Source organism: Oryctolagus cuniculus, chromosome 4 (genome assembly GCF_964237555.1).
Source record: "Oryctolagus cuniculus chromosome 4, mOryCun1.1, whole genome shotgun sequence".
Lineage (NCBI taxonomy): Eukaryota > Metazoa > Chordata > Mammalia > Lagomorpha > Leporidae > Oryctolagus > Oryctolagus cuniculus.
This window is the reverse complement of record NC_091435.1, coordinates 5,314,679-5,338,984: the sequence shown is the minus strand read 5'-3', so window position 1 is coordinate 5,338,984 and position 24,306 is coordinate 5,314,679. Positions and strand designations below refer to the sequence as shown.

General features: G+C 54.8%; 1 protein-coding gene across 4 annotated transcripts in view; it reads left to right on the top strand.

Moving 5' to 3' along the window:
- IGSF5 (immunoglobulin superfamily member 5) overlaps positions 1-10,150 on the top strand; it is a 46,704-nt gene extending 36,554 nt beyond the window's left edge. For 2 of the 4 annotated variants that reach the window (XM_070073150.1, XM_051838013.2), the window contains 3 exons: positions 349-420; positions 973-1,046; positions 8,747-10,150. In XM_070073150.1, coding sequence (XP_069929251.1) covers positions 349-420; positions 973-1,046; positions 8,747-8,842 — 242 coding nt within the window. In that variant the 3' untranslated portion in view covers positions 8,843-10,150. The remainder of the gene's footprint in view (positions 1-348; positions 421-972; positions 1,047-8,746) is intronic. The other 2 variants (XM_070073151.1, XM_070073152.1) reach the window with 1 other exon arrangement.
- Positions 10,151-24,306: the final 14,156 nt, after the last annotated feature.

Below are 24,306 nucleotides of genomic sequence, written 5' to 3'. Positions count from 1 at the left end.
CTCACTAGGCTAATCCTCCGCCTAGCGGTGCCGGCACACCCGGTTCTAGTCCCGGTCGGGGCGCCGGATTCTGTCCCGGTTGCCCCTCTTCCAGGCCAGCTCTCTGCTGTGGCCAGGGAGTGCAGTGGAGGACGGCCCAGGTGCTTGGGCCCTGCACCCCATGGGAGACCAGGAGAAGCTCCTGCCTGGCTCCTGGCTCCTGCCATCGGATCAGCGCGGTGCGCCGGCCGCGGCGGCCATTGGAGGGTGAACCAACTGCAAAGGAAGACCTTTCTCTCTGTCTCTCTCTCTCTCCCACTGTCCACTCTGCCTGTCAAAAAAAAAAAAAAAAAGTCTCTGTCTCTGTAGGCTCTCATTTTCCTCCAGAGTCCTGGTTGGTGGGGATCTCTGAAGGCAACATCCCAGCCGTCGGACTTGTAGGTGGGTGCGGGGTGGGGCTGTTGGTTACCTTTGGAACAGGGTGAATGCAGCACTCGGCCCGCACAGGGTACTGGCACAAAGGTTCCCTGGGAGGTTTGTAGCCAGTCAGCCCTACCTGGGGAGCCTTCCGGGGACTCTGCCCCCAACGGTCCCACTCTTCTGATCCGATCATGCCACATGCGTTCTGCATCGTGGGCTTTCACACTCCCACGAAGCATGGCTGCTTTCCACTGACAAAATGACTTCAGATTTCCACGAGTGAATATCTATTCGTTTGTATCTTGACCAAAAGGATGGCCCAGAGCGAACCCCTCCACCTCTTTTAGCTAAGGATTCTTTTGTCTCTGGAAGACGCTTGTGCGTCGAGAGGAACTGATGTTGAGTCAGTCTTCTGAAAATTTTCCAGATTATATGCTCTCAAGGGAATTAAAAAAATCCATCTATGCTTAAGGCTCCCTTTCCGCCAGGAGCGGTACCCAGAGGCCAGCGCGTGTCTCGGTGAGAGGCAGCTGTGTCTGGCACCGCTCACTCTGGCATTTTCCTCCGTTGCAGGGGCTGCCTCGCGCCCTCCCAGGTCCGGGGAAGTCCAGGTGCCGGAGCCTTGGAGCAGCGGTCACCATCCTCAGGTGATGTACCACCACCACTTTCCCCACCCTTTAAGCAGTCCCGTGTGTGTGCGGTGCTTGCGTGATGGAACGGAGCCGCGGCTCTCGTCCATGTGGAGAGGCGGGGCCGAGACCTGGTCTGTGTCCTCCTGCAAGAGGCTGCAGACCCGGGAGGAGGCTGGGGCCCGCTTGGGGCCGAGTTTCTGTCTGCAGTCTGAGCCGGTGCGATAATGAGCAATGCGGAGATAATTCACCTTGGGTGCTCTGGGAGCCAGGCTCTCCCAGGACGTGAGCCTGCTCTGTTCTCCTGGGACATCTGTCTACCCTGGGGCCCAGGGGGGCCGCTGGCTTGCAGCAGGGTGCTGGGTGCTGGGTTTGAGGAGCAGGGGTCTTTGTAGAGGATCTAAGCCCGTGAGCTGGGGAGCTGGAAAATTCTGTCAGGAGTAGAAATGGAGGGGTGAGGGAGGACTTCTGGGTGACTGAGGAAGCCCCGGGAGGCTGGAGGTGCCACCCACCGCGGTGGGGAGGCAGTGGGGGTAGGGGATCAGACGCTGAACTTGGAGCCTGTTGACCTTAGGGGTGTGGTAGACACCCGCAGGGGGATGTGGGACGTGCACCTGGAGGCGCAGGGAGAGGCAGGGGCTGCAGCCGTGCTGAGCCGCCGTGCAGCGCTGGGTGGGTGGGGTGGGGGTGCTGTCCCCTCGCAGAGTGTGTGAGCGCCCTGCACAGTCAGCCTTGCCTGCCATCTGGGAGTGAACTTTCCATGTGCCCCCAAAAATTGTATGAGGCGAGACCTACATGACCAACTCCCTTCCGTGACCTGTGCAAATCCAGTGTTGAATGAGAGGCGTCACCTGCGACTCCGCAGTGGAGTCCTGGCTAAGCAAGGCAGCTCTCCCCGGGTGGCTTTCGGAGAAGCCAGCCTCCCAGACCTGCTTCCTGGCAGCGCTGGGCCGGAGGCTGTGTGCAGGAGCTGCTGTCCCTCAGAGGCCTCAGCGCCCACAGGTGTCTTTGCAACGCTGCATCTTTCGCTCTTGGTCTGGGGGACTGCTGGAGTTTTTGGGTCGCCCCGGGCCGTCCTGTCCCTCCCGTGGCTGTGGTTGGAGTCCGCGGAACGCGTCTGTCTTGGCGGTGATGCAAGCCTTTTGGGCGTTCAGGGAGGACGCGAGCCCTGACCGAAGCCCAGCCGTGCACGGGGAAAACCTCCAGGATGTGATCGGCGGCAGCGCAGTTCGCCAGGCGGGAAGACACACGCAAGTCTGTGGCACGACTGGCCTGAGTTCTGGCTCTTTGTCGGGCTGGGTGGCAGGGAAGCGGAGAGGAGGACTTCCTCCCGCTAAGGCCGCTCTCCGAGGCCCCTGGATCTTCCGGTGCATGTCGTTTGGAGCCAGAGGGATTGACTAAAAACTGGACAGGTTCTCGGTTCTTCCCACTGAAGCACCCACGGCTCTGTGGCTGTGTTTGCAGGAGACGAGCCCGGTGCGTGGCTCTGGGGCGGCGGGGAGGAGACTCAGCCGATTCTTGCCGGAGAATTCCCTTCGAAACGCCCTCGGCACAGACGAGGGCCAGGGGCACGCTGGGTGCCTCTGTAGACAGGAATGAGAATGGCACCTCGGGGGGCTCTGAGCGATGCTTCGTGAAGCTCCAAGTGCATGCATGGAAAATCCACAGGGAGGGAAATTTAAGAGATTTCTGCTGTTGAAACACAGAGCCAGTGGAACAGGTGGAGAGAGTGACCGCGGAGGCACACTGGTGTGTGTCAAAGGCTTGCGAGGCTTCTTGGTGGAGTCACGCATTTCAGGAGAGAGCAGGAAGCTCCTTAATAAACCGGCCAGGCGTCCAGGAAGGTGGAGGGTCTTTGCCCGGGCTGGGAACCGACCAGCAGTCAGCAACTTGCCGGATCTTTCTACAAGCTCTTCTGAAGAGGCCCGTCTTTGATGGTGAGCGAAGGGTGACTTTGCAGGCCTGGGCCCAGGCATCGGCTCCGCCTGGGTCGACCAGTTGCAAAACCTGGATGCAAGGTGCACCATGGGCTGTGTTCCCAGAAAGCTCTGAGAGTAGGAAGTGAGCAGGATGGGACATGACCATTCCCTTCTGTGTTCCATGATCCCAAGTGGACAGAACCCTGTATGCGGTCAGCTGGCCATTTGAGAGCTGCTGGTGTGGCCAAGCTGCAGCTTGCTGAAGGTCAAGCTGACCCACAGCACGCTGGTTCCTTCTAAGAACTTCCCGGAGACTGGGCCCTGCAACCCGGCCCGGAGTGTGGTGGGAGCTCTTGCTGTGCGGGCCAGTGAGAGCCATCCGCAGGGCTCTCCTGTGTCCTCAAAGCCTCCCTCCATTCAGCCCTGAACCTGCTCGCTGACAGCCCTAGAGAGAAAGCTCAGTCCTTTGTCCTCTCTCTGCCTGTCTCAGTGTGGCTCCAATATGTCACAGGGCCCCAGGCTGCTGCGGGCAGTTTCCGTGCGTGCAAACCTCTCAGGCCCAGAGCTGTTGGCTCGAGGGGCTCCTGCCTCGCTGGCCGGCTTGTTGCGGTTCAGGACTGCTGACCACAGAGCGCACCGTTCCGTAGAAACCCTCGCTGTGCTCAGACTCGGAAGCCTGCAGATTAAACCGAGCGGTCCCCAGCGGCAAGGCAGCCCGCTGCAAATGCCCTTCCCGATTTTGGCGGCTGTGGGGCTAGTTGAGTTCGATAAATGGCCTCCCCGTGGGGACACAGCGGGTACCACAGCCATTAACGCCCAGGCTGTGTGCTAATGGATGATCCTGGTCGGGCAGCCTGCTTGCTTGGTGCCTCTGCTAGTGGTCTGCTCATCTTCGGTGTTTCTGAAGGTCAAGTTTACCGGCTGACTGTTGACTGCGCACCGTGTAGCCCGGGCACCATGTAGCCCGGGGTTCCCTCGGGCTCAGGGAACAGTGATTCGTTAAGGTGGGGGATGTGGGCAATGCCCGGCATTGTCACTGTCACAGCAAGGTGTGATGATGAGTGCTTTCTCACCCAGCCACACACCTTTGCTGTGAGTGGCAGTCCAGCTCAGGCGAGAGGTATTGTTAGGCAGGCCTAGGTGGGTGTCATGACCTAAGAATAACCTTGCTCTCCCAGTCACTGCCAAAAGTGAAATAATCCCACTCCCAGTTTCCACCTCCCTCCTCTGTGGCCTGGGGCCTTTGGTTTTCTCCACGGTCCCCTGTTTTCTTGTAGCCCAGGTGTGTTGGCGTCACCCATGAAGCCACTGGGAGGCTCCCATTCTTGGTCCCCATCTCTCGGCCTCCTGGGTCGGAAGGGATGGGGACGCGTCTGACCATTTCTGCACTTGGGAATGACCAGGTGCGGTTCTAGCGTGTGTTTCGGCGTAAGGATTGCAAGGTGCCTTGCAGCATGACGGTGATGGGCATTGTGCACGGTACAGCGGGCCTCCAAATGCTGCGTCGCCTCCTTCCTCATTTTGTTCCGCCCCATGGACGCACAGCAATTAAGATTTGCTCCACGTCCCGAAGTGTTCTTGGTGACCGGCCCTTCGATGTGGACTCCTCCCAGGGCTGCTGATGTCTGCTCAGGCCACATCTGCCTGGAGCCCTGGTGACTCTCCTGTGAATAAGGGAAGTGCAGCCCCAGAGCGCCCGAGGCTGTGTGCACTCCAGCTTAGGGCTGTGGACAGCGTGGGGAGCAGGAGTGTTTGTGGGCTGCTCCCTGGGTTCCAGGAGCCGGCTGTGAGTCTCCGCACACACGCCTTCATCCTGACCCCCACACCCAGCTGTGACGGCAGCCCACGCCTACCAGGCACTGAAACACAGCCTGGCGTTCTAATTTTCAGGAGGGGCAGAAACTCCTCATTTGCTGCTGCACCTGCCTCTATTTATCTGAAAGTCAGAGTTACACAGAGAGAGGGGAGGGAGAGAGAGAGAGAGAGAGAGAGAGAGAGAGAGAGAGAGGTCTTCCATCCCTTGCTTCACTCCCCAGGTGGCTGCAACGGCCAGAGCTGCGCGGATCCGAAGCCAGGAGCCAGGAGCTTCTTCCAGGTCTCCCACGCAGGTGCAGGGGCCCAAGGACTTGGGCCATCTTCCACTGCTTTCCCAGGCCACAGCAGAGAGCTGGATTGGAAGTGGGACAGCCAGGACTCAAACCAGTGCCCATATGGGATGCCAGTACTGCAAACGTTGGCTTTACCTGCTATGCCACAGTGCTGGCTCTGTCCTTCCATCCCTTTGTCCCTGGATGGTGGTCCTGATCCCGGAGGCCCACGCTGGCCTGGAGGTGGGACAAGGCAGGGAAACTCACTTCTCAGCCCTTTCTGCCCCTTTGCCTGGATGCTGGAAGCCACCAGGAGAGTGAGGGCTGGTGTCAGGGACAATGTGAAAGGGCACAGGCCGGGGGTGGAGGGCTGTACCAAAGGATGGTGGCTGCCGTGGTCTGAAGCCATGGTTGATGGTGGCTGCCGGGGGTCAGATCTATCGATGGTGCTGGGTTGATGCAGTGGGGAGCCGTCACAGGTCTCGGAGCACCTGGTCCCCAGGTGCCTGCAGCCCTGGCCCTTGCTCACTGCCGCCTGAACGCCCCTCCCTTGGCGCGGTCTTTCCTGAGCACTCACTCCTGCCACCACTTGGCAGCGATGGGGACTTGTGAATCCCGGGTCCCTGTTTCCCCAGAGAATGCATTCTGAACGTGGGCCTGCACCCAGCGCCCACGAACACCTGTGTCTGTGACCCTCAGCAGGCTACCCACAGTGCTCTGGGTGCTTGTAAAATGCAAACTTCTTGGCTGCTTCCAGACTTTCTGAATGAGAGTCTTTGGGACCAAAGAACTGATCACCCGTGCCCCCGGTGATGTCTTTGAGGCGAGTGTTTGTGTGCCCCAGCGTGAAAGCGCGACAGACGTGGCCAGCGTTGCTTCCAAGGGAGAGCGCTGAGTTCCCGGGGCTGCCTCACTGCTGCACCTCACAGCCCCGCAGCACCTAGCTCGCTGCCAGGCAGGCCTCGGGTGCTGACTCAATGCCGAATGCAAGGTCTTGGCACCCACAGACTCCCCGGTCCGTGGTCACCGCAGTGCCGCTGCAGCCCTAAGCCACGCTGCATTCGGGAGCAGGGAGAGCAATGAGATGTCGAGTGGCAGAGACACGCGGTCAGGCACTGAGTCGCAGCGAGGACCAGGAGGAAGAAGGAGATTGATCTTTCAAAGCTGATGAATGAGGGTACTTCAGAATGTCTGTGCAGAAAATGAATTTAAAATATTTTATTTTTTGTGCAAAATTTCTTTGAAATCCATGCAGTATTGTTTTGTAATATGCATTTTTGTGAATTTTTGAAGAATCCCTGTAGGCACACATTTCAAAATGTTTGCAGCCAAGTTTTTCTTCTTTTTTTTTATTTATTTATTTGAGAGACACAGAGACACAGAGACAGAGGCAGACCGAGATCTCCTTTCTGCTGATTCATTCCCCAAGTGCCCTCAGCTGCCGTGGCTGGACCAGCAGCTGGGAGCCAAGAACTCAGTCCAAGTCTCCAGTGTGGGTGGCAGGGACCCGGCAATCACCATTCTTCCTAGCGTCTGCATCGACAGGAAGCTGGAGTTGGGAGCCAGAGCCAGAGCCGGTGGTGGGCTCAGGCGCTGCAGTGTGGGATGCTGGTGTCTAAATCCCTGGGTTAAAGTCCCACTCCATAGACTCAGCATCAATCCCACTTTCCATGAACTCTAAGATCCCCAGATATAAAGCCAGGGCAGTTCTTTAAAAAATCAATTACATATATTATTGCTAAATTTACTGTTACAGTACCCTAGCACTAACCTTAAACTCTAAACCCTAACCCTAACCCCTAACCTTAACTGTAACTGAAACCCTAACCCTAACCCCAACCCTAACCATAAACGTAACCCCTAATCTTAACCCTAACCCCAATCCTAACCCTAACCCTTACCCTAAATGCTAATGCTAAACTCTAACCCCACCTTAACCCTAACCCTAACCCCTATCCGTAACTGTAACTGTAACCCTAACCCTAACTCTAAGCCCTAATCCTAAGCCCTAACCCTAACCCTAACCTCAATCCTAATCCGAACCCCTAACCCTAACCCTAACCCTAAACCTTAACCCCAATCCTAACACTAACCCTAGCCCTAACCCTAACCCTAAATCCTAAACCCTAACCCTAACCCTAACCCTAATCTCTAACTCTAACCCTAACCCTAACCCTAAACCCTAACCCCAATCCTGACACTAACCCTAAACCCTAATGCTAAATACAATGAACCCTAACCATAACCCCTAACCCCTAACCCTAACTCTAACCCTAACCCCTAACCCCTAACCCCAATCCTAACCTTAACCCTAAACCCTAACTCTAACTCCTAACCCTAACCCCAATCCTAACCCTAACCCTAACCCTAACCCTAACCCCAACCCCAACCCTAAGCCTAAACCTAACCCTAACCCTAACCCTAACCCTAACCCTAACCCTAACCCTAACCTTAGTCCTAACCTTAACACTGGCATTGTTTTCTGAATAAGAAGAGTTAAATCAAGTGCAACCAACTGCAATTGAAACATGTTGGGACACAACCACTAAATAAAACTGAAAACTTTTATTAAAAAATTACAGTTCATGGGAGAGGCCAGTTCCTTCATTTTCTGTGAGGCCATGGACTTTGCACGCATTTTGCACCTGGAATATTTAAAACAAGTGGTCCTCCTTTCCCCCTCTCTTGCTATGTCTGAACTCGCTGTCAGTCATTTATTCTGGCGGTTTTAGGAATTTTGCCCTTTTTGTGTTTTGGGGCGGGGAGCAAATGAAAAATTTGAAAGCTGGGTGGAGGCTTCATCAGCCATCACTCCCTCTATGGAGAGAAACAGAATTAAACTCTTGATGAGTTCAGAAAACAGCAGCCCATTTGTGAACTGCAAGGCATGTGTGCAATCCAGCAGTGCAAACAAAAGAAAGCGGTGGCCCCAATGTTGAGCCTACGCACAGTAAAGGCCCACATTTCTGCAGCATTCGCTGAAACGGGACATCAGCCGCCTGGGCTCCCTCGTGTTACTGGGAGTCAATAAATTAAAACCACAGCAAGAACGATTCTACCCGCAAGACGCACTAACATGCCGCAGCAAGGTAAATAATTGATTGTGCCCCGCGACATTACTTAAGATGTTAAATGCAGGTACCGTGCCCGGACGTCTGGGCTGGCATCCTCAGGGCTGGCGCAAAGAGCTGAGGACAAGGGTAACAGGGGCCTTGGCTCTGCCTGCAGGCTCAGGGGTTGGTCTGGCATCATATTTCTGAATGGTCATGGCAACACCACGCTCCCTCCTGCTGGGAGCCAGCTCCCGTATGCCAAAGCAGCCAGATGGGTGATCTATTTCAAGTCAGTTCTTTGATGCTATCCCTTCCCTTGAATAGAAATGTGTGTTATTTAAAGAAGTTTAGTAATTCTTTATATGTTCATAGCGAAGCTAGAACTTCTGTAAGAAAAATGAGAGAGGAAATAAAACGGTGCCTCTTTGTAGACATTTGCATTCGTAAACACAATGGTTGGATTCTTCGAATGGGATTACTTGTTGGAGCCTGATTGGAAAACATTTGGAGTGTGTGTGACTGCGAACAATGGAAGGAAGGAGAGGCGCGGTTCAACGCGTCGGCTCCTCTGTCGTGGCTGATGGGTGCAGTTCCCTTCTCCAGTGCGCATTCGGCTGTGATGGCCACTGACGCATCCGTGGTTTTCCTTTGGTTTCCAGGATCCGGATCCGCACTGGCCCCGCTCCGAGAGTCGGCCGCAGCTTTCCGTTCACGCGGCCGGTCCCTGGAAGGTCAGGAACGTGACGCTGGTATAGGGGAGGCTTCCTCAGGCCTCCACCCTGCACTTGGCTGACGCCCGTCTTCAGCTTTGCCAGCACCGCCCCTCAAACAGGTGACACGGGAGCCGCGGGGCCCGCTGCTGTATTGCAAGAGAAGGAATTGAGATTCCCAGGTCCCAAAGTCGAATTTGACTTTTGAATGTTTCAAGTTTAAGTGAATTCCGTGAAGTTGCTAAGGAAAAGCTGCATCACATGTTTTTCTCAACACTCCGGACTGCTAATCCAATGAACAGAGTTTCCATTCTTCCGGGGCGTTTAGAAGGATTTTATCGTCTTAAACCATACTCAGATTTTATTTATGTGCGCTTAATAAGGAGGGGCATTACTGCATATCATCCATGAGATAAGAGGCTAAAAATCGGGTCAATCAGCGATCAATGGGTTAAACATGAGAATAAATTCCAGGGCTGATATCCGGGCTCCTCATAGCCTGCTTCCTTGTCCGGCTTGTTCTCATCCTCACAAGAATCACACGTGGATGACGCCTCTAGGCAATGGACCTCAGGTGCCACAAACGCCTGGGAGGAGCTGCAGATGAGCCCTGTGGTGCCTGATAAGAGCAAACCCTCCGGCTGCTGTCTTGGCTTTCTCCACGAAGGCGGCAGTGTAAGAATTCTGTGCTTTGGAGCCTGCCTTTCCCAGGGAGGGGACCAGGAGACCCTGCGACACGCGATCCCATCTTCCGCCCTGTTTGTCTGAGACTCCTGTGCGCCTGCCCCATCCAAAGCCAGCCGGGAGCTGGTATTGGGAACGCAATGGCCGCCTCCTCCCTTTTCACGAAGGGGATCTCAGTGACCTTCCCGCCCACCCCACCTCTTCACGCGCAACTTAGCCAGCCTGCGAGGTTGGCCGACTCAGAGCTGGTCTGCGTAGATTTCTCGCTGGTTAATATGTAGTGACCGCCCTGACCACCCCATGCCAAATCATGCCATTGCCAAAGCTGAATCTGACTTTTACAAAGTGCCAAGATTTGAATGAATTCCTTCAAGCTGCTGAGGGGGAGGTGCCGATTCGGGACGAGGCTCTTCCTCCTGCTACGAACCCAGTGAATGGCAGACATCTTCCAGCACCGTGACGAGTAAAATACTCTTAGGAGCTTAGAGCTCATTCTGCCCCCACCCTGGGACCGCCTCCTATAAACCAACAGCCAAAGTGAGGGTTACTTCCTGACACAACGTGGAGCTGTGCTGGTTATCTGTTCTCATTGGCTGATCCCCATAAAGTAGCCATTCTGATTGGTTGGTGCCCATACAATAAAAGTTCTGATTGGGAGATGTTCATGCATTACAGGTGGCCAAATTATTTATATATCACCACTGACAAAATGAAGGGATGCTGACAAAATGTCATCTCTTTCATGACTGGGTCTCTAATGTGATGGATCTCTAATGTGATGTCTCTGTTCCTGGAGGTAGATCTGCAATGCAAAACTCTCAAGAATCCTTGAATATCACTGTATCACTGTGCTGAGTGTTTTCTGTGGGAAAATTCCCAATTCACTGGCTTAACGCTGAGATTCTTGTGTATCCTATGGATATCTTTTCCCCCTGCCAATGCGTCCTCTCTCCCACAGCCATTCTTGGGTGGATACAAAGAGCCTGGAAGTGCTCTCCTCTGCTTGATCGTCCCTTCCCTAAAGCCACCACAGACTCCAGAGCCCAAGACAAGGCAGATGTCATCTCGGTTATGTCTTTCTTAAAGATTTATTTTATTTATTTGAAAGAGTTACAGAGAGAGGCAGAGACAGAGAGAGAGGTCTTCCATCTGCTGGTTCACTCCCCAAATGGTCATAATGGCCGGAGCTGAGCTCACCTGAAGCCAGGAGCTTCCTCCGGGTCTCCCATGTGGCTGCAAGGGCCCAAGGGCTCAGGCCATCCTCTGCTGTCTTCCCAGGTGCATTAGCAGGGAGCTGGATCGGAAGTGGAGCAGCTGGGACTGGAACTAGGGCCCACAGAGGATGCTGGCACTGCAGGCCAGGGCTTTAACCTGCTTTGCCACACTGTCAGCCTTGGTTATGTCTTTCATAACCTTTACAGGAGCTCATATGCTACAAACATTTTTAAACACTGACATCAGACAGGTTAATATTGAGGAAGGCAGTATACTGAATATAATGAATATTTGTTATCAACCTGCTCAAAGAACCATTTGTTGTTGTTTTAGGGGTCAAGGGGGTTGCATATAAAATATAATGGAATTTTCAGTTTTGAATCCTGGGGGACAACGTTAAATAATTTTTTCATAGAAGTTTCTCCAGCTTAATCTGAGCTTATTGTTTTCCTTTACCAGGGGGTGGGGATTTTTTCCGTATCAGTAATGCACAGGTTCTTCTGACTGCATTTTACTCCAGGACGGAGGCTTCTTAAAGGGCATTTCGTAAGAGATGATTTGTTATCTGAACAGTGCTATCTGGAACCACACCGTGGACACACAGGGCTATTTAAATCTAAGTTGTTGGAGCTAAACAAAAGGTAAGATCCAGCTCCTCCACGGCACAGACACGTTTCACGTGTCCAGCAGCTGTCTGTGGCCAGCGGCTACGGAGCTGGACGATGCAGAAGGCGGGCTCCCGTGTTGCTGCAGGTCCCCTCGGGGGCTGCTCTGGACGTAGCTACTTGGAAATGGCCTTGACGTGTGCGGATGGGTCCTTTCACACAAGCGCTGTTTTCTTCAATGTTATCTCCATGCGTTCAGCCAGCTTCTACTTAGGAATTCTGCAAACTCCAAGGTGGCTCTGGACTGAAAGTGGTGCTCTGCTGATGCGGCGGTATCGTCTCGCGCTTCTGCACTGCGGAGCGCGGAGGCGGGGCTCAGCAGCTGGGGTGACAGAAGCCAATCACAGCCAGACCTCATGGTCAAGGCTGTTTCTCAGAAAGATTAATGCTGCTCTCTGCTAATGAATGGCTGAGGAGGCTGCGAGTTCATTTCAGTGAATGGTCCTCAAAGTGTTGGGTTACAGAATCTCACAAGGGCAGCCACATCTGCCTGCCCTGCCCAGGAGCTTTGACCTTGGACAGTCTGTCCAATTCCCAGCCTACCCCGAGGGGTCAGGAGCATCCATGGACTACTTGGGGTAAGACCCAAGTGGGTAACATCAACTCCTTGAAGCTGTTTGGAGATGGAAAGAAGTGCTTGCTGTGTGTGGCCCTGAGCCTACAAAACTGCTGGGCGGCCCTGTTGGGCGGCCCCTTCCCCGAGTTTAATGACACAGAGGGAGAGTGGGTGACGCAGAGCATGCAGGGGTGCTGTGCTAACGCCCAGCCCCACCACCCACGCCAGAACACCCCCACCTGCATCAGAGCGGGGTCGCTCTCTGCGGAACGGACGAGAACTTGAAGAGTTCAGAGATAGGAGAATCAGGTGAGAGCGAGACTGGAAGCAAAACGAGGGGAGTGTGACAAGGGTCTCGATGGGTGGTGGTCTCGCAGCCCCAGAGCAGTCCCTACGGGCAGGGCCCGGTTGCCAGGTGTGTAGGAGAAGGCCTCTAACCGCTGCAGGGGCTCGGGCAGAGGAACACAAGCACCATGACGCCTGGAAGCCCAGCAGGGAGGGAGTCCTGGTCACCAAGACTCCTGCCTTCCCCCAAATCCTGGCCATCTCCTGCCCTGGCGACCCCTTGGCCACAGTCAGCCCCGGGAGCCAAATGCTGTGGTCCCCACAGGGCAGTCCCCCGGGAGGGCTGAGCTGGGTCGACGACAGATGTGAAGAGGCACGCAGGACATTTAGGAAGCTGAATCCAGGGAGTGGGCAGCGTGGGTGTGAAATCAGAGGGAGAGAGACTCTGCCTAGTAGCGCTCCACGGCTCCCTCCCCAAAGCCAGAAGCCACCACCCAAAGTGGGCGTCGCTGGCAGGGGAGCAAGGGGCTGCCTTGAACATGAGGGGCTGAGATTCTTGGGGCCCAGGAGGACAAGATGGTGGACGTCTGGAGTCCCTTGTGGCAGATGGCCACACACACACACGCACACACTCACACATGTGCACACACATATACATACATGCACACACACGTACACACAGAGACACATGCACACATGCACACACACACGCACACATGCACACCCCATCCTTAGCTGAGATGGCCCGTCTGTCACCAACCACCTCGTTCGATCCGAGCACGTGCAGGCTGCCCTCGTCCCTGTGGCCCGGGGAGGGAGCTGCGTTTTGGCAGATGGTAAATATTTAATTCTTACCTGGCACAGACTGCGAATCACGCCAAGGACACTGTGGCCTGGAGGGGCGGTCCCCGGGCAGCACTTCGGCAGCAGGGGCTCTGCCGGCCACGATGTGGTTTGCGGCAGCAGCAGGCTGGGGCTGGTCTTTACTGCACAGGGCGGCATCTTGTCTAAAAATATCGTGGAGTTCAGCGCCCACTGGCACTGGGGCGGCTTTGTCAGGATGGATGCCCTGCCCACATCTTCCGCCGGGGAGATTTGTGCCCTGCCTCGTGATCACGCCAGTTGACATGGGGGAGAATTGATAGGGCTCCCGGAAGGTCCGCGGAGAAACGCAGCACAGAGGTATTGATCCCACTCGTCTTCTGCAGCCACAGGACGGTGCGCTATTTCACCGGGTAACTCAATTTGGGAACAGTGGATAATACCATGCTTCAATTTCATGGATAATCAAGTCTGAGGTGGTTGAGATAATAGCAAGTTATTGTCTAAATCAAAAACTAATTTTAAAAATTACAGTTGATCCACTTGTTTTCTTTTTCACAGAAAATGAAAATTGCATTGGATCAGGTGAAACGTAGGCAGGCAGAAGGCTCCTCTCCCAGCGGGCATGGGCGGTGTGCACATGTGTGGGGTGTGTGTGCCCCATGTATCCATGTGTGTCCTTGCTTGTGTGAATATATGGATGTGTGTGCATTTAGCGTGTGTGTGTGTATGTGGTGTCTCTATGTTTGTATACCGGATGTGTGGATTTGTGAATGCATATGTCTTTATATGGTGATTCGTGTGTATGTGTGACATTTATTTTTTAAGATTTATTTATTTACTTGAAAGTCAGAATTAGAGAGAGAGAGAGGGAGGGAGACACAGAGAGAAGAGAGGGAAATCTTCCACTGGTGGTTCACTCCCCAAGATGGCTGCAACAGCCAGGGCTGTGCCAGGCTGAATCCAGGAGCCGGTGGTGTCATCTGGGTCTCTCACACTTGTAATAGGGGCCCAAGGGCTTGGACCAACAGCTGGTGCTTTCCCAGGGAACTGGATCAGAAGCAGAGCAGCCGGGACTCAAACTGGCGCCTGCATGGGATACCGGCACTGCAGGCAACGGCTTTACCCACTGTGCCACAGCGCTGGCCCTGAGACGTTTGTTTGGTGTCTGCCCAGGGGGTTGGTAAACCCAGTTATGAGCCAACCAACATGCTGCTGAATGGCATGTGACCCGCATACTAAGGGCGGTTTTTACATATTTAAATGGTTGAAAAAAAAAAACAGAGGAAGAATCATATTTCATGATGGGTGAGAATCATGCAAACTTTCGGCTTTGGTGTCCCACGGAGACTACTTGTTGGAAGGCAACCAGCATGTTTCTGTGTGCGGTCTCTGTGTGCGGTCTCTGTGTGCGGTCTCTGTGCAGTCTCTGTGTGCGGTCTCTGTGTGCGGTCTCTGTGTGCGGTCTCTGTGCAGTCTCTGTGTGTGGTCTCTGTGTGCGGTCTCTGTGTGCCATCTCTGTGTGTGGTCTCTGTGTAGTCTCTGTGTGCGGTCTCTGTGTATGGTCTCTGTGTGCGATCTCTGTGTGTGGTCTCTGTGTGTGGTCTCTGTGTGTGGTATCTGTGTGCGGTCTCTGTGTGTGGTCTCTGTGCAGTCTCTGTGTGCGGTTTCTGTGTGCGATCTCTGTGTGCAGTCTCTGTATGTGGTCTCTGTGCAGTCTCTGTGTGTGGTCTCTGTGTGCGGTCTCTGTGTGCCATCTCTGTGTGTGGTCTCTGTGTAGTCTCTGTGTGCGGTCTCTGTGTATGGTCTCTGTGTGCGATCTCTGTGTGTGGTCTCTGTGTGAGATCTCTGTGTGCGGTCTCTGTGTGTGGTCTCTGTGTGCGGTCTATGTGTGCAGTCTCTGTGTGCGATCTCTGTGTGCGGTCTCTATGTGCGGTCTCAGTGTGCGGTCTCTGTGTGCGGTCTCTGTGTGCGGTCTCTGTGTGTGGTCTCTGTGTGTGGTCTCTGTGTGTGGTCTCTTTGTGCCATCTCTGTGTGTGGTCTCTGTGCAGTCTGTGTGTGGTCTCTGTGTGCGGTCTCTGTGTGCGGTCTCTGTGTGTGGTCTCTGTGTAGTCTGTGTGCGGTCTCTGTGTATGGTCTCTGTGTGCGATCTCTGTGTGTGGTCTCTGTGTGTGGTCTCTGTGTGCGGTCTCTGTGTGTGGTCTCTGTGTGCGGTCTCTGTGTGCGGTCTCTGTGTGTGATCTCTGTGTGCGGTCTCTGTGTGTGGTCTCTGTGCAGTCTCTGTGTGTGGTCTCTGTGTGCGGTCTCTGTGTGCCATCTCTGTGTGTGGTCTCTGTGTAGTCTCTGTGTGCGGTCTCTGTGTATGGTCTCTGTGTGCGATCTCTGTGTGTGGTCTCTGTGTGTGATCTCTGTGTGCGGTCTCTGTGTGCGGTCTCTGTGTGCGGTCTCTGTGTGCGATCTCTGTGTGCGGTCTCTGTGCGTGGTCTCTGTGCGTGGTCTCTGTGCGGTCTCTGTGTGCGGTCTCTGTGTATGGTCTCTGTGTGTGGTCTCTGTGTGCGGTCTCTGTGTGCGGTCTCTGTGTGCGGTCTCTGTGTATGGTCTCTGTGTGCGGTCTCTGTGTGTGGTCTCTGTGTGCGATCTCTGTGTGTGGTCTCTATGTGTAGTCTCTATGTGTGGTCTCTGTGTACGGTCTCTGTGTGCGGTCTCTGTGTGTGGTCTCTGTGTGTGGTCTCTGTGTTCAGACTCTGTGTGTGGTCTCTGTGCAGTCTCTGTGTGTGGTCTCTATGTGTAGTCTCTGTGTGCAGTCTCTGTGTGTGGTCTCTGTGTGCGGTCTCTGTGTGTGGTATCTGTGTGCTGTCTCTGTGTGCGGTCTCTGTGTGTGGTCTCTGTGTGTGGTCTCTGTGCAGTCTCTGTGTGTGGTCTCTGTGTGCGGTCTCTGTGTGCGGTCTCTGTGTGTGGTCTCTGTGTGCCGTCTCTGTGTGCGGTCTCTGTGTATACCTCTGTGTGCCATCTCTGTGTGTGGTCTCTGTGTGTGGTCTCTGTGTGCGGTCTCTGTGTATGGTCTCTGTGTGCGGTCTCTGTGTGTGGTCTCTGTGTGTGGTCTCTGTGTGCGGTCTCTGTGTGCGGTCTCTGTGTGTGGTCTCTGTGTGCCGTCTCTGTGTGCGGTCTCTGTGTGCGGTCTCTGTGTGTGGTCTCTGTGTGCGGTCTCTGTGTGCCGTCTCTGTGTGCGGTCTCTGTGTGCGGTCTCTGTGTGCCGTCTCTGTGTGCGGTCTCTGTGTGCCATCTCTGTGTGCGGTCTCTGTGTGCGGTCTCTGTGTGTGGTCTCTGTGTGCGGTCTCTGTGTGCCGTCTCTGTGTGCGGTCTCTGTGTGCGGTTTCTGTATGTGGTCTCTGTGTGTGGTCTCTGTGTGTGGTCTCTGTGCAGTCTCTGTGTGCAGTCTCTGTGTATGGTCTCTGTGTGCCATCTCTGTGTGTGGTCTCTGTGTAGTCTCTGTGTGCGGTCTCTGTGTGTGGTCTCTGTGTGTGGTCTCTGTGTGTGGTCTCTGTGTGCGATCTCTGTGTGCGATCTCTGTGTGTGGTCTCTGTGCAGTCTATGTGTGCGGTCTCTGTGTATGGTCTCTGTGTGCCATCTCTGTGTGTGGTCTCTGTGTGTGGTCTCTGTGTGCGGTCTCTGTGTATGGTCTCTGTGTGCGGTCTCTGTGTGCGGTCTCTGTGTGTGGTCTCTGTGTGTGGTCTCTGTGTGCGGTCTCTGTATGCGATCTCTGTGTGCGGTCTCTGTGTGTGGTCTCTGTGCAGTCTCTGTGTGTGGTCTCTGTGTGCGGTCTCTGTGTGCCGTCTCTGTGTGTGGTCTCTGTGTAGTCTCTGTGTGCGGTCTCTGTGTATGGTCTCTGTGTGCGATCTCTGTGTGTGGTCTCTGTGTGCGATCTCTGTGTGCGGTCTCTGTGTGCGGTCTCTGTGTGCGATCTCTGTGTGCGGTCTCTGTGCGTGGTCTCTGTGTGTGGTCTCTGTGCGGTCTCTGTGTACGGTCTCTGTGTATGGTCTCTGTACGTGGTCTCTGTGTGCGGTCTCTGTGTGCGGTCTCTGTGTGCGGTCTCTGTGTATGGTCTCTGTGTGCGGTCTCTGTGTGTGCTCTCTGTGTGCGATCTCTGTGTGTGGTCTCTATGTGTAGTCTCTATGTGTGGTCTCTGTGTACGGTCTCTGTGTGCGGTCTCTGTGTGTGGTCTCTGTGTGTGGTCTCTGTGTTCGGACTCTGTGTGTGGTCTCTGTGCAGTCTCTGTGTGTGGTCTCTATGTGTAGTCTCTGTGTGCAGTCTCTGTGTGTGGTCTCTGTGTGCGGTCTCTGTGTGTGGTATCTGTGTGCCGTCTCTGTGTGCGGTCTCTGTGTGTGGTCTCTGTGTGCGATCTCTGTGTGTGGTCTCTGTGTGTGATCTCTGTGTGCGGTCTCTGTGTGCGGTCTCTGTGTGCGGTCTCTGTGTGCGATCTCTGTGTGCGGTCTCTGTGCGTGGTCTCTGTGCGTGGTCTCTGTGCGGTCTCTGTGTGTGGTCTCTGTGTGCGGTCTCTGTGTGCGGTCTCTGTGTGTGGTCTCTGTGTAGTCTGTGTGCGGTCTCTGTGTATGGTCTCTGTGTGCGATCTCTGTGTGTGGTCTCTGTGTGTGGTCTCTGTGTGCGGTCTCTGTGTGCGGTCTCTGTGTGTGGTCTCTGTGTGCGGTCTCTGTGTGTGGTCTCTGTGTGCGATCTCTGTGTGCGGTCTCTGTACGTGGTCTCTGTGTGTGGTCTCTGTGTGCGGTCTCTTTGTGCGGTCTCTGTTTTCGGTCTGTGTGTGCGGTCTCTGTGTGTGGTCTCTGTGTGTGGTCTCTGTGTTCAGACTCTGTGTGTGGTCTCTGTGCAGTCTCTGTGTGTGGTCTCTATGTGTAGTCTCTGTGTGCAGTCTCTGTGTGTGGTCTCTGTGTGCGGTCTCTGTGTGTGGTATCTGTGTGCTGTCTCTGTGTGCGGTCTCTGTGTGTGGTCTCTGTGTGTGGTCTCTGTGCAGTCTCTGTGTGTGGTCTCTGTGTGCGGTCTCTGTGTGCGGTCTCTGTGTGTGGTCTCTGTGTGCCGTCTCTGTGTGCGGTCTCTGTGTATACCTCTGTGTGCCATCTCTGTGTGTGGTCTCTGTGTGCGGTCTCTGTGTGCGGTCTCTGTGTATGGTCTCTGTGTGCGGTCTCTGTGTGTGGTCTCTGTGTGTGGTCTCTGTGTGCGGTCTCTGTGTGCGGTCTCTGTGTGTGGTCTCTGTGTGCCGTCTCTGTGTGCGGTCTCTGTGTGCGGTCTCTGTGTGCGGTCTCTGTGTGCGGTCTCTGTGTGCCGTCTCTGTGTGCGGTCTCTGTGTGCGGTCTCTGTGTGCCGTGTCTGTGTGCGGTCTCTGTGTGCCGTCTCTGTGTGCGGTCTCTGTGTGCGGTCTCTGTGTGTGGTCTCTGTGTGCGGTCTCTGTGTGCCGTCTCTGTGTGTGGTCTCTGTGTGCGGTTTCTGTATGTGGTCTCTGTGTGTGGTCTCTGTGTGTGGTCTCTGTGCAGTCTCTGTGTGCAGTCTCTGTGTATGGTCTCTGTGTGCCATCTCTGTGTGTGGTCTCTGTGTAGTCTCTGTGTGCGGTCTCTGTGTGTGGTCTCTGTGTGTGGTCTCTGTGTGTGGTCTCTGTGTGTGGTCTCTGTGTGCGATCTCTGTGTGCGATCTCTGTGTGTGGTCTCTGTGCAGTCTATGTGTGCGGTCTCTGTGTATGGTCTCTGTGTGCCATCTCTGTGTGTGGTCTCTGTGTGTGGTCTCTGTGTGCGGTCTCTGTGTATGGTCTCTGTGTGCGGTCTCTGTGTGCGGTCTCTGTGTGTGGTCTCTGTGTGTGGTCTCTGTGTGCGGTCTCTGTATGCGATCTCTGTGTGCGGTCTCTGTGTGTGGTCTCTGTGCAGTCTCTGTGTGTGGTCTCTGTGTGCGGTCTCTGTGTGCCATCTCTGTGTGTGGTCTCTGTGTAGTCTCTGTGTGCGGTCTCTGTGTATGGTCTCTGTGTGCGATCTCTGTGTGTGGTCTCTGTGTGCGATCTCTGTGTGCGGTCTCTGTGTGCGGTCTCTGTGTGCGGTCTCTGTGTATGGTCTCTGTGTGCGGTCTCTGTGTGTGGTCTCTGTGTGCGATCTCTGTGTGTGGTCTCTATGTGTAGTCTCTATGTGTGGTCTCTGTGTACGGTCTCTGTGTGCGGTCTCTGTGTGTGGTCTCTGTGTGTGGTCTCTGTGTTCGGACTCTGTGTGTGGTCTCTGTGCAGTCTCTGTGTGTGGTCTCTATGTGTAGTCTCTGTGTGCAGTCTCTGTGTGTGGTCTCTGTGTGCGGTCTCTGTGTGTGGTATCTGTGTGCCGTCTCTGTGTGCGGTCTCTGTGTGTGGTCTCTGTGTGTGGTCTCTGTGCAGTCTCTGTGTGTGGTCTCTGTGTGCGGTCTCTGTGTGCGGTCTCTGTGTGTGGTCTCTGTGTAGTCTGTGTGCGGTCTCTGTGTATGGTCTCTGTGTGCGATCTCTGTGTGTGGTCTCTGTGTGTGGTCTCTGTGTGCGGTCTCTGTGTGCGGTCTCTGTGTGCGGTCTCTGTGTGCGGTCTCTGTGTGTGGTCTCTGTGTGCGATCTCTGTGTGCGGTCTCTGTACGTGGTCTCTGTGTGTGGTCTCTGTGTGCGGTCTCTTTGTGCGGTCTCTGTTTTCGGTCTGTGTGTGCGGTCTCTGTGTGCGGTCTCTGTGTGCGGTCTCTGTGTGTGGTCTCTGTGTGCGGTCTCTGTGTGCGGTCCCTGTGTGTGGTCTCTGTGTGTGGTCTCTGTGCAGTCTCTGTGTGCCATCTCTGTGTGTGGTCTCTGTGTAGTCTCTTTGTGCGGTCTCTGTGTATGGTCTCTGTGTGCGATCTCTGTTTGCGGTCTCTGTGTGTGGTCTCTGTGTGTGGTCTCTGTGTGCGGTCTCTGTGTGTGGTCTCTGTGTGTGGTCTCTGTGTGTGGTCTCTGTGTGTGGTCTCTGTGCAGTCTCTGTGTGCGGTGTCTGTGTGTGGTCTCTGTGTAGTCTCTGAATGCCAATCTCTGTGTGCGGTCTCTGTGTGTGGTCTCTGTGTGCGGTCTCTGTGTGCCATCTCTGTGTGTGGTCTCTGTGTAGTCTCTGTGTGCGGTCTCTGTGTGCGATCTCTGTGTGTGGTCTCTGTGCGGTCTCTGTGTGCGGTCTCTGTGTGTGATCTCTGTGTGCCGTGCCGTCTCTGTGTGCAGTCTCTGTGTGCGGTCTCTGTGTGTGGTCTCTGTGTGCGGTCTCTGTGTGCTGTCTCTGTGTGTGGTCTCTGTGTGCGGTCTCTGTGTGCGGTCTCTGTGTGTGGTCTCTGTGTGCGGTCTCTGTGTGCGGTAACTGTGTGTGGTCTCTGTGTGTGGTCTCTGTGTGGTCTCTCTGTGTATGGTCTCTGTGCGGTCTCAGTGTGCGATCTCTGTGTGCGGTCTCTCTGTGTGGTCTCTGTGTGTGGTCTCTGTGCAGTCTCTGTGTGTGGTCTCTGTGTGTGGTCTCTGTGTAGTCTCTGTGTGCAAATCTCTGTGTGCGGTCTCTGTGTGTGGTCTCTGTGTGCGGTCTCTGTGTGTGGTCTCTGTGTGCGGTCTCTGTGTGTGGTCTCTGTGTAGTCTCTGTGTGCGGTCTCTGTGTGTGATCTCTGTGTGCCGTGCCGTCTCTGTGTGCACTCTCTGTGTGCGGTCTCTGTGTGTGGTCTCTGTGTGCGGTCTCTGTGTGTGGTCTCTGTGTAGTCTCTGTGTGCGGTCTCTGTGTATGGTCTCTGTGTGCGATCTCTGTGTGTGGTCTCTGTGTGTGGTCTCTGTGCAGTCTCTGTGTGTGGTCTCTCTGTGCGGTCTCTGTGTGCGGTCTCTGTATGCGATCTCTGTGTGCGGTCTCTGTGTGCGGTCTCTGTGTGTGGTCTCTGTGTGTGGTCTCTGTGTGCGGTCTCTGTGTGCCATCTCTGTGTGTGGTCTCTGTGTAGACTCTGTGTGCGGTCTCTGTGTATGGTCTCTGTGTGCGGTCTCTGTGTGCCGACTCTGTGTGCGGTCTCTGTGTGCGGTCTCTGTGTGTGGTCTCTGTGTGTGGTCTCTGTGCAGTCTCTGTGTGCCATCTCTGTGTGTGGTCTCTGTGTAGTCTCTGTGTGTGGTCTCTGTGTGCGATCTCTGTGTGCGGTTTCTGTGTGCGGTCTCTGTGTGCGGTCTCCGTGTGCGGTCCCTGTGTGTGGTCTCTGTGTGTGGTCTCTGTGCAGTCTCTGTGTGTGGTCTCTGTGTGCGGTCTCTGTGTGCAGTCTCTGTGTGTGGTCTCTGTGTAGTCTGTGTGCGGTCTCTGTGTATGGTCTCTGTGTGCGATCTCTGTGTGTGGTCTCTGTGTGTGGTCTCTGTGTGTGGTCTCTGTGTGTGATCTCTGTGTGTGGTCTCTGTGTGCGGTCTCTGTGCGTGGTCTCTGTGTGTGGCCTCTGTGTGCGGTCTCTGTATGTGGTCTCTGTGTGTGGTCTCTGTGTGCGGTCTCTTTGTGCGGTCTCTGTTTTCGGTCTGTGTGTGCGGTCTGTGTGTGCGGTCTCTGTGTGCGGTCTCTTTGTGTGGTCTCTGTGTGCGGTCTCTGTGTGCGGTCTCTGTGTGTGGTCTCTGTGTGTGGCCTCTGTGTGCGGCCTCTGTGCGCGGTCTCTGTGCGTGGTCTCTGTGTGTGGTCTCTATGTGTGGTCTCTATGTTTAGTCTCTGTGTGCGGTCTCTGTGTGCGGTCTCTGTGTGCGGTCTCTGTGTGTGGTCTCTGTTTAGTCTGTGTGCGGTCTCTGTGTATGGTCTCTGTGTGCGATCTCTGTGTGTGGTCTCTGTGTGTGGTATCTTTGTGCGGTCTCTGTGTGCGGTCTCTGTGTGTGGTCTCTGTGTGCGGTCTCTGTGTGTGGTCTCTGTGTGCGGTCTCTGTGTGCGGTCTCTGTATGTGGTCTCTGTGTGTGGTCTCTGTGTGCGGTCTCTTTGTGCGGTCTCTGTTTTCGGTCTGTGTGTGCGGTCTCTGTGTGCGGTCTCTGTGTGCGGTCTCTTTGTGTGGTCTCTGTGTGCGGTCTCTGTGTGCGGTCTCTGTGTATGGTCTCTTGTGCGGTCTCTGTGTGTGGTCTCTGTGTGCGATCTCTGTGTGTGGTCTCTATGTGTAGTCTCTATGTGCGGTCTCTGTGTGTGGTCTCTGTGTGCGGTCTCTGTGTGTGGTGTCTGTGTGTGGTCTCTGTGTTCGGCCTCTGTGTGTGGTCTCTGTGCAGTCTCTGTGTGTGGTCTCTATGCGTAGTCTCTGTGTGCGGTCTCTGTGTGTGGTCTCTGTGTGCGGTCTCTGTGTGCGGTCTGTGTGTGGTCTCTGTGTGCGGTATCTGTGTGCGGTCTCTGTGTGTGGTCTCTGTGTGTGGTCTCTGTGTCTGGTATCTGTGCAGTCTCTGTGTGCCATCTCTGTGTGTGGTCTCTGTGTAGTCTCTTTGTGCGGTCTCTGTGTATGGTCTCTGTGTGCGATCTCTGTGTATGGTCTCTGTGTGCGATCTCTGTGTGTGGTCTCTGTGTGTGGTCTCTGTGTGCGGTCTCTGTGTGCCGACTCTGTGTGCGGTCTCTGTGTGCGGTCTCTGTGTATGGTCTCTGTGTGTGGTCTCTGTGTGTGGTCTCTGTGTGTGGTCTCTGTGCAGTCTCTGTGTGCCATCTCTGTGTGTGGTCTCTGTGTAGTCTCTGTGTGTGGTCTCTGTGTGCGATCTCTGTGTGCGGTTTCTGTGTGCGGTCACTGTGTGCGGTCTCCGTGTGCGGTCTCTGTGTGTGGTCTCTGTGTGTGGTCTGTGTGCAGTCTCTGTGTGTGGTCTCTGTGTGCGGTCTCTGTGTGCAGTCTTTGTGTGTGGTCTCTGTGTAGTCTGTGTGCGGTCTCTGTGTATGGTCTCTGTGTGCGATCTCTGTGTGTGGTCTCTGTGTGTGGTCTCTGTGTGTGGTCTCTGTGTGTGATCTGTGTGTGCTATCTCTGTGTGTGGTCTCTGTGCGTGGTCTCGGTGTGTGGTCTCTGTGTGCGGTCTCTGTTTGCGGTCTCTGTGTGCGGTCTCTGTGTGTGGTCTCTGTGTGTGGCCTCTGTGTGCGGCCTCTGTGCGCGGTCTCTGTGCGTGGTCTCTGTGTGTGGTCTCTATGTGTGGTCTCTATGTTTAGTCTCTATGTGCGGTCTCTGTGTGCGGTCTCTGTGTGTGGTCTCTGTGTAGTCTGTGTGCGGTCTCTGTGTATGGTCTCTGTGTGCGATCTCTGTGTGTGGTCTCTGTGTGTGGTCTCTGTGTGCGGTCTCTGTGTGCGGTCTCTGTGTGTGGTCTCTGTGTGCGGTCTCTGTGTGTGGTCTCTGTGTGCGATCTCTGTGTGCGGTCTCTGTACGTGGTCTCTTTGTGTGGTCTCTGTGTGCGGTCTCTTTGTGCGGTCTCTGTTTTCGGTCTGTGTGTGCGGTCTCTGTGTGCGGTCTCTGTGTGCGGTCTCTTAGTGTGGTCTCTGTGTGCGGTCTCTGTGTGCGGTCCCTGTGTGTGGTCTCTGTGTGTGGTCTCTGTGCAGTCTCTGTGTGCCATCTCTGTGTGTGGTCTCTGTGTAGTCTCTGTGTGCGGTCTCTGTGTATGGTCTCTGTGTGCGATCTCTGTTTGCGGTCTCTGTGTGTGGTTTCTGTGTGTGGTCTCTGTGTGCGGTCTCTGTGTGCGGTCTCTGTGTGCCGTCTCTGTGTGAGGTCTCTGTGTGCGGTCTCTGTGTGTGGTCTCTGTGTGTGGTCTCTGTGTGTGGTCTCTGTGCAGTCTCTGTGTGCGGTGTCTGTGTGTGGTCTCTGTGTAGTCTCTGAATGCCAATCTCTGTGTGCGGTCTCTGTGTGTGGTCTCTGTGTGCGGTCTCTGTGTGCCATCTCTGTGTGTGGTCTCTGTGTAGTCTCTGTGTGCGGTCTCTGTGTATGGTCTCTGTGTGCGATCTCTGTGTGTGGTCTCTGTGCGGTCTCTGTGTGCGGTCTCTGTGTGTGATCTCTGTGTGCCGTGCCGTCTCTGTGTGCAGTCTCTGTGTGCGGTCTCTGTGTGTGGTCTCTGTGTGCGGTCTCTGTGTGCTGTCTCTGTGTGCGGTCTCTGTGTGCGGTCTCTGTGTGCGGTCTCTGTGTGTGGTCTCTGTGTGCCTTCTCTGTGTGCGGTCACTGTGTGTGGTCTCTGTGTGTGGTCTCTGTGTGGTCTCTCTGTGTATGGTCTCTGTGCGGTCTCAGTGTGTGATCTCTGTGTGCGGTCTCTGTGTGTGGTCTCTGTGTGTGGTCTCTGTGCAGTCTCT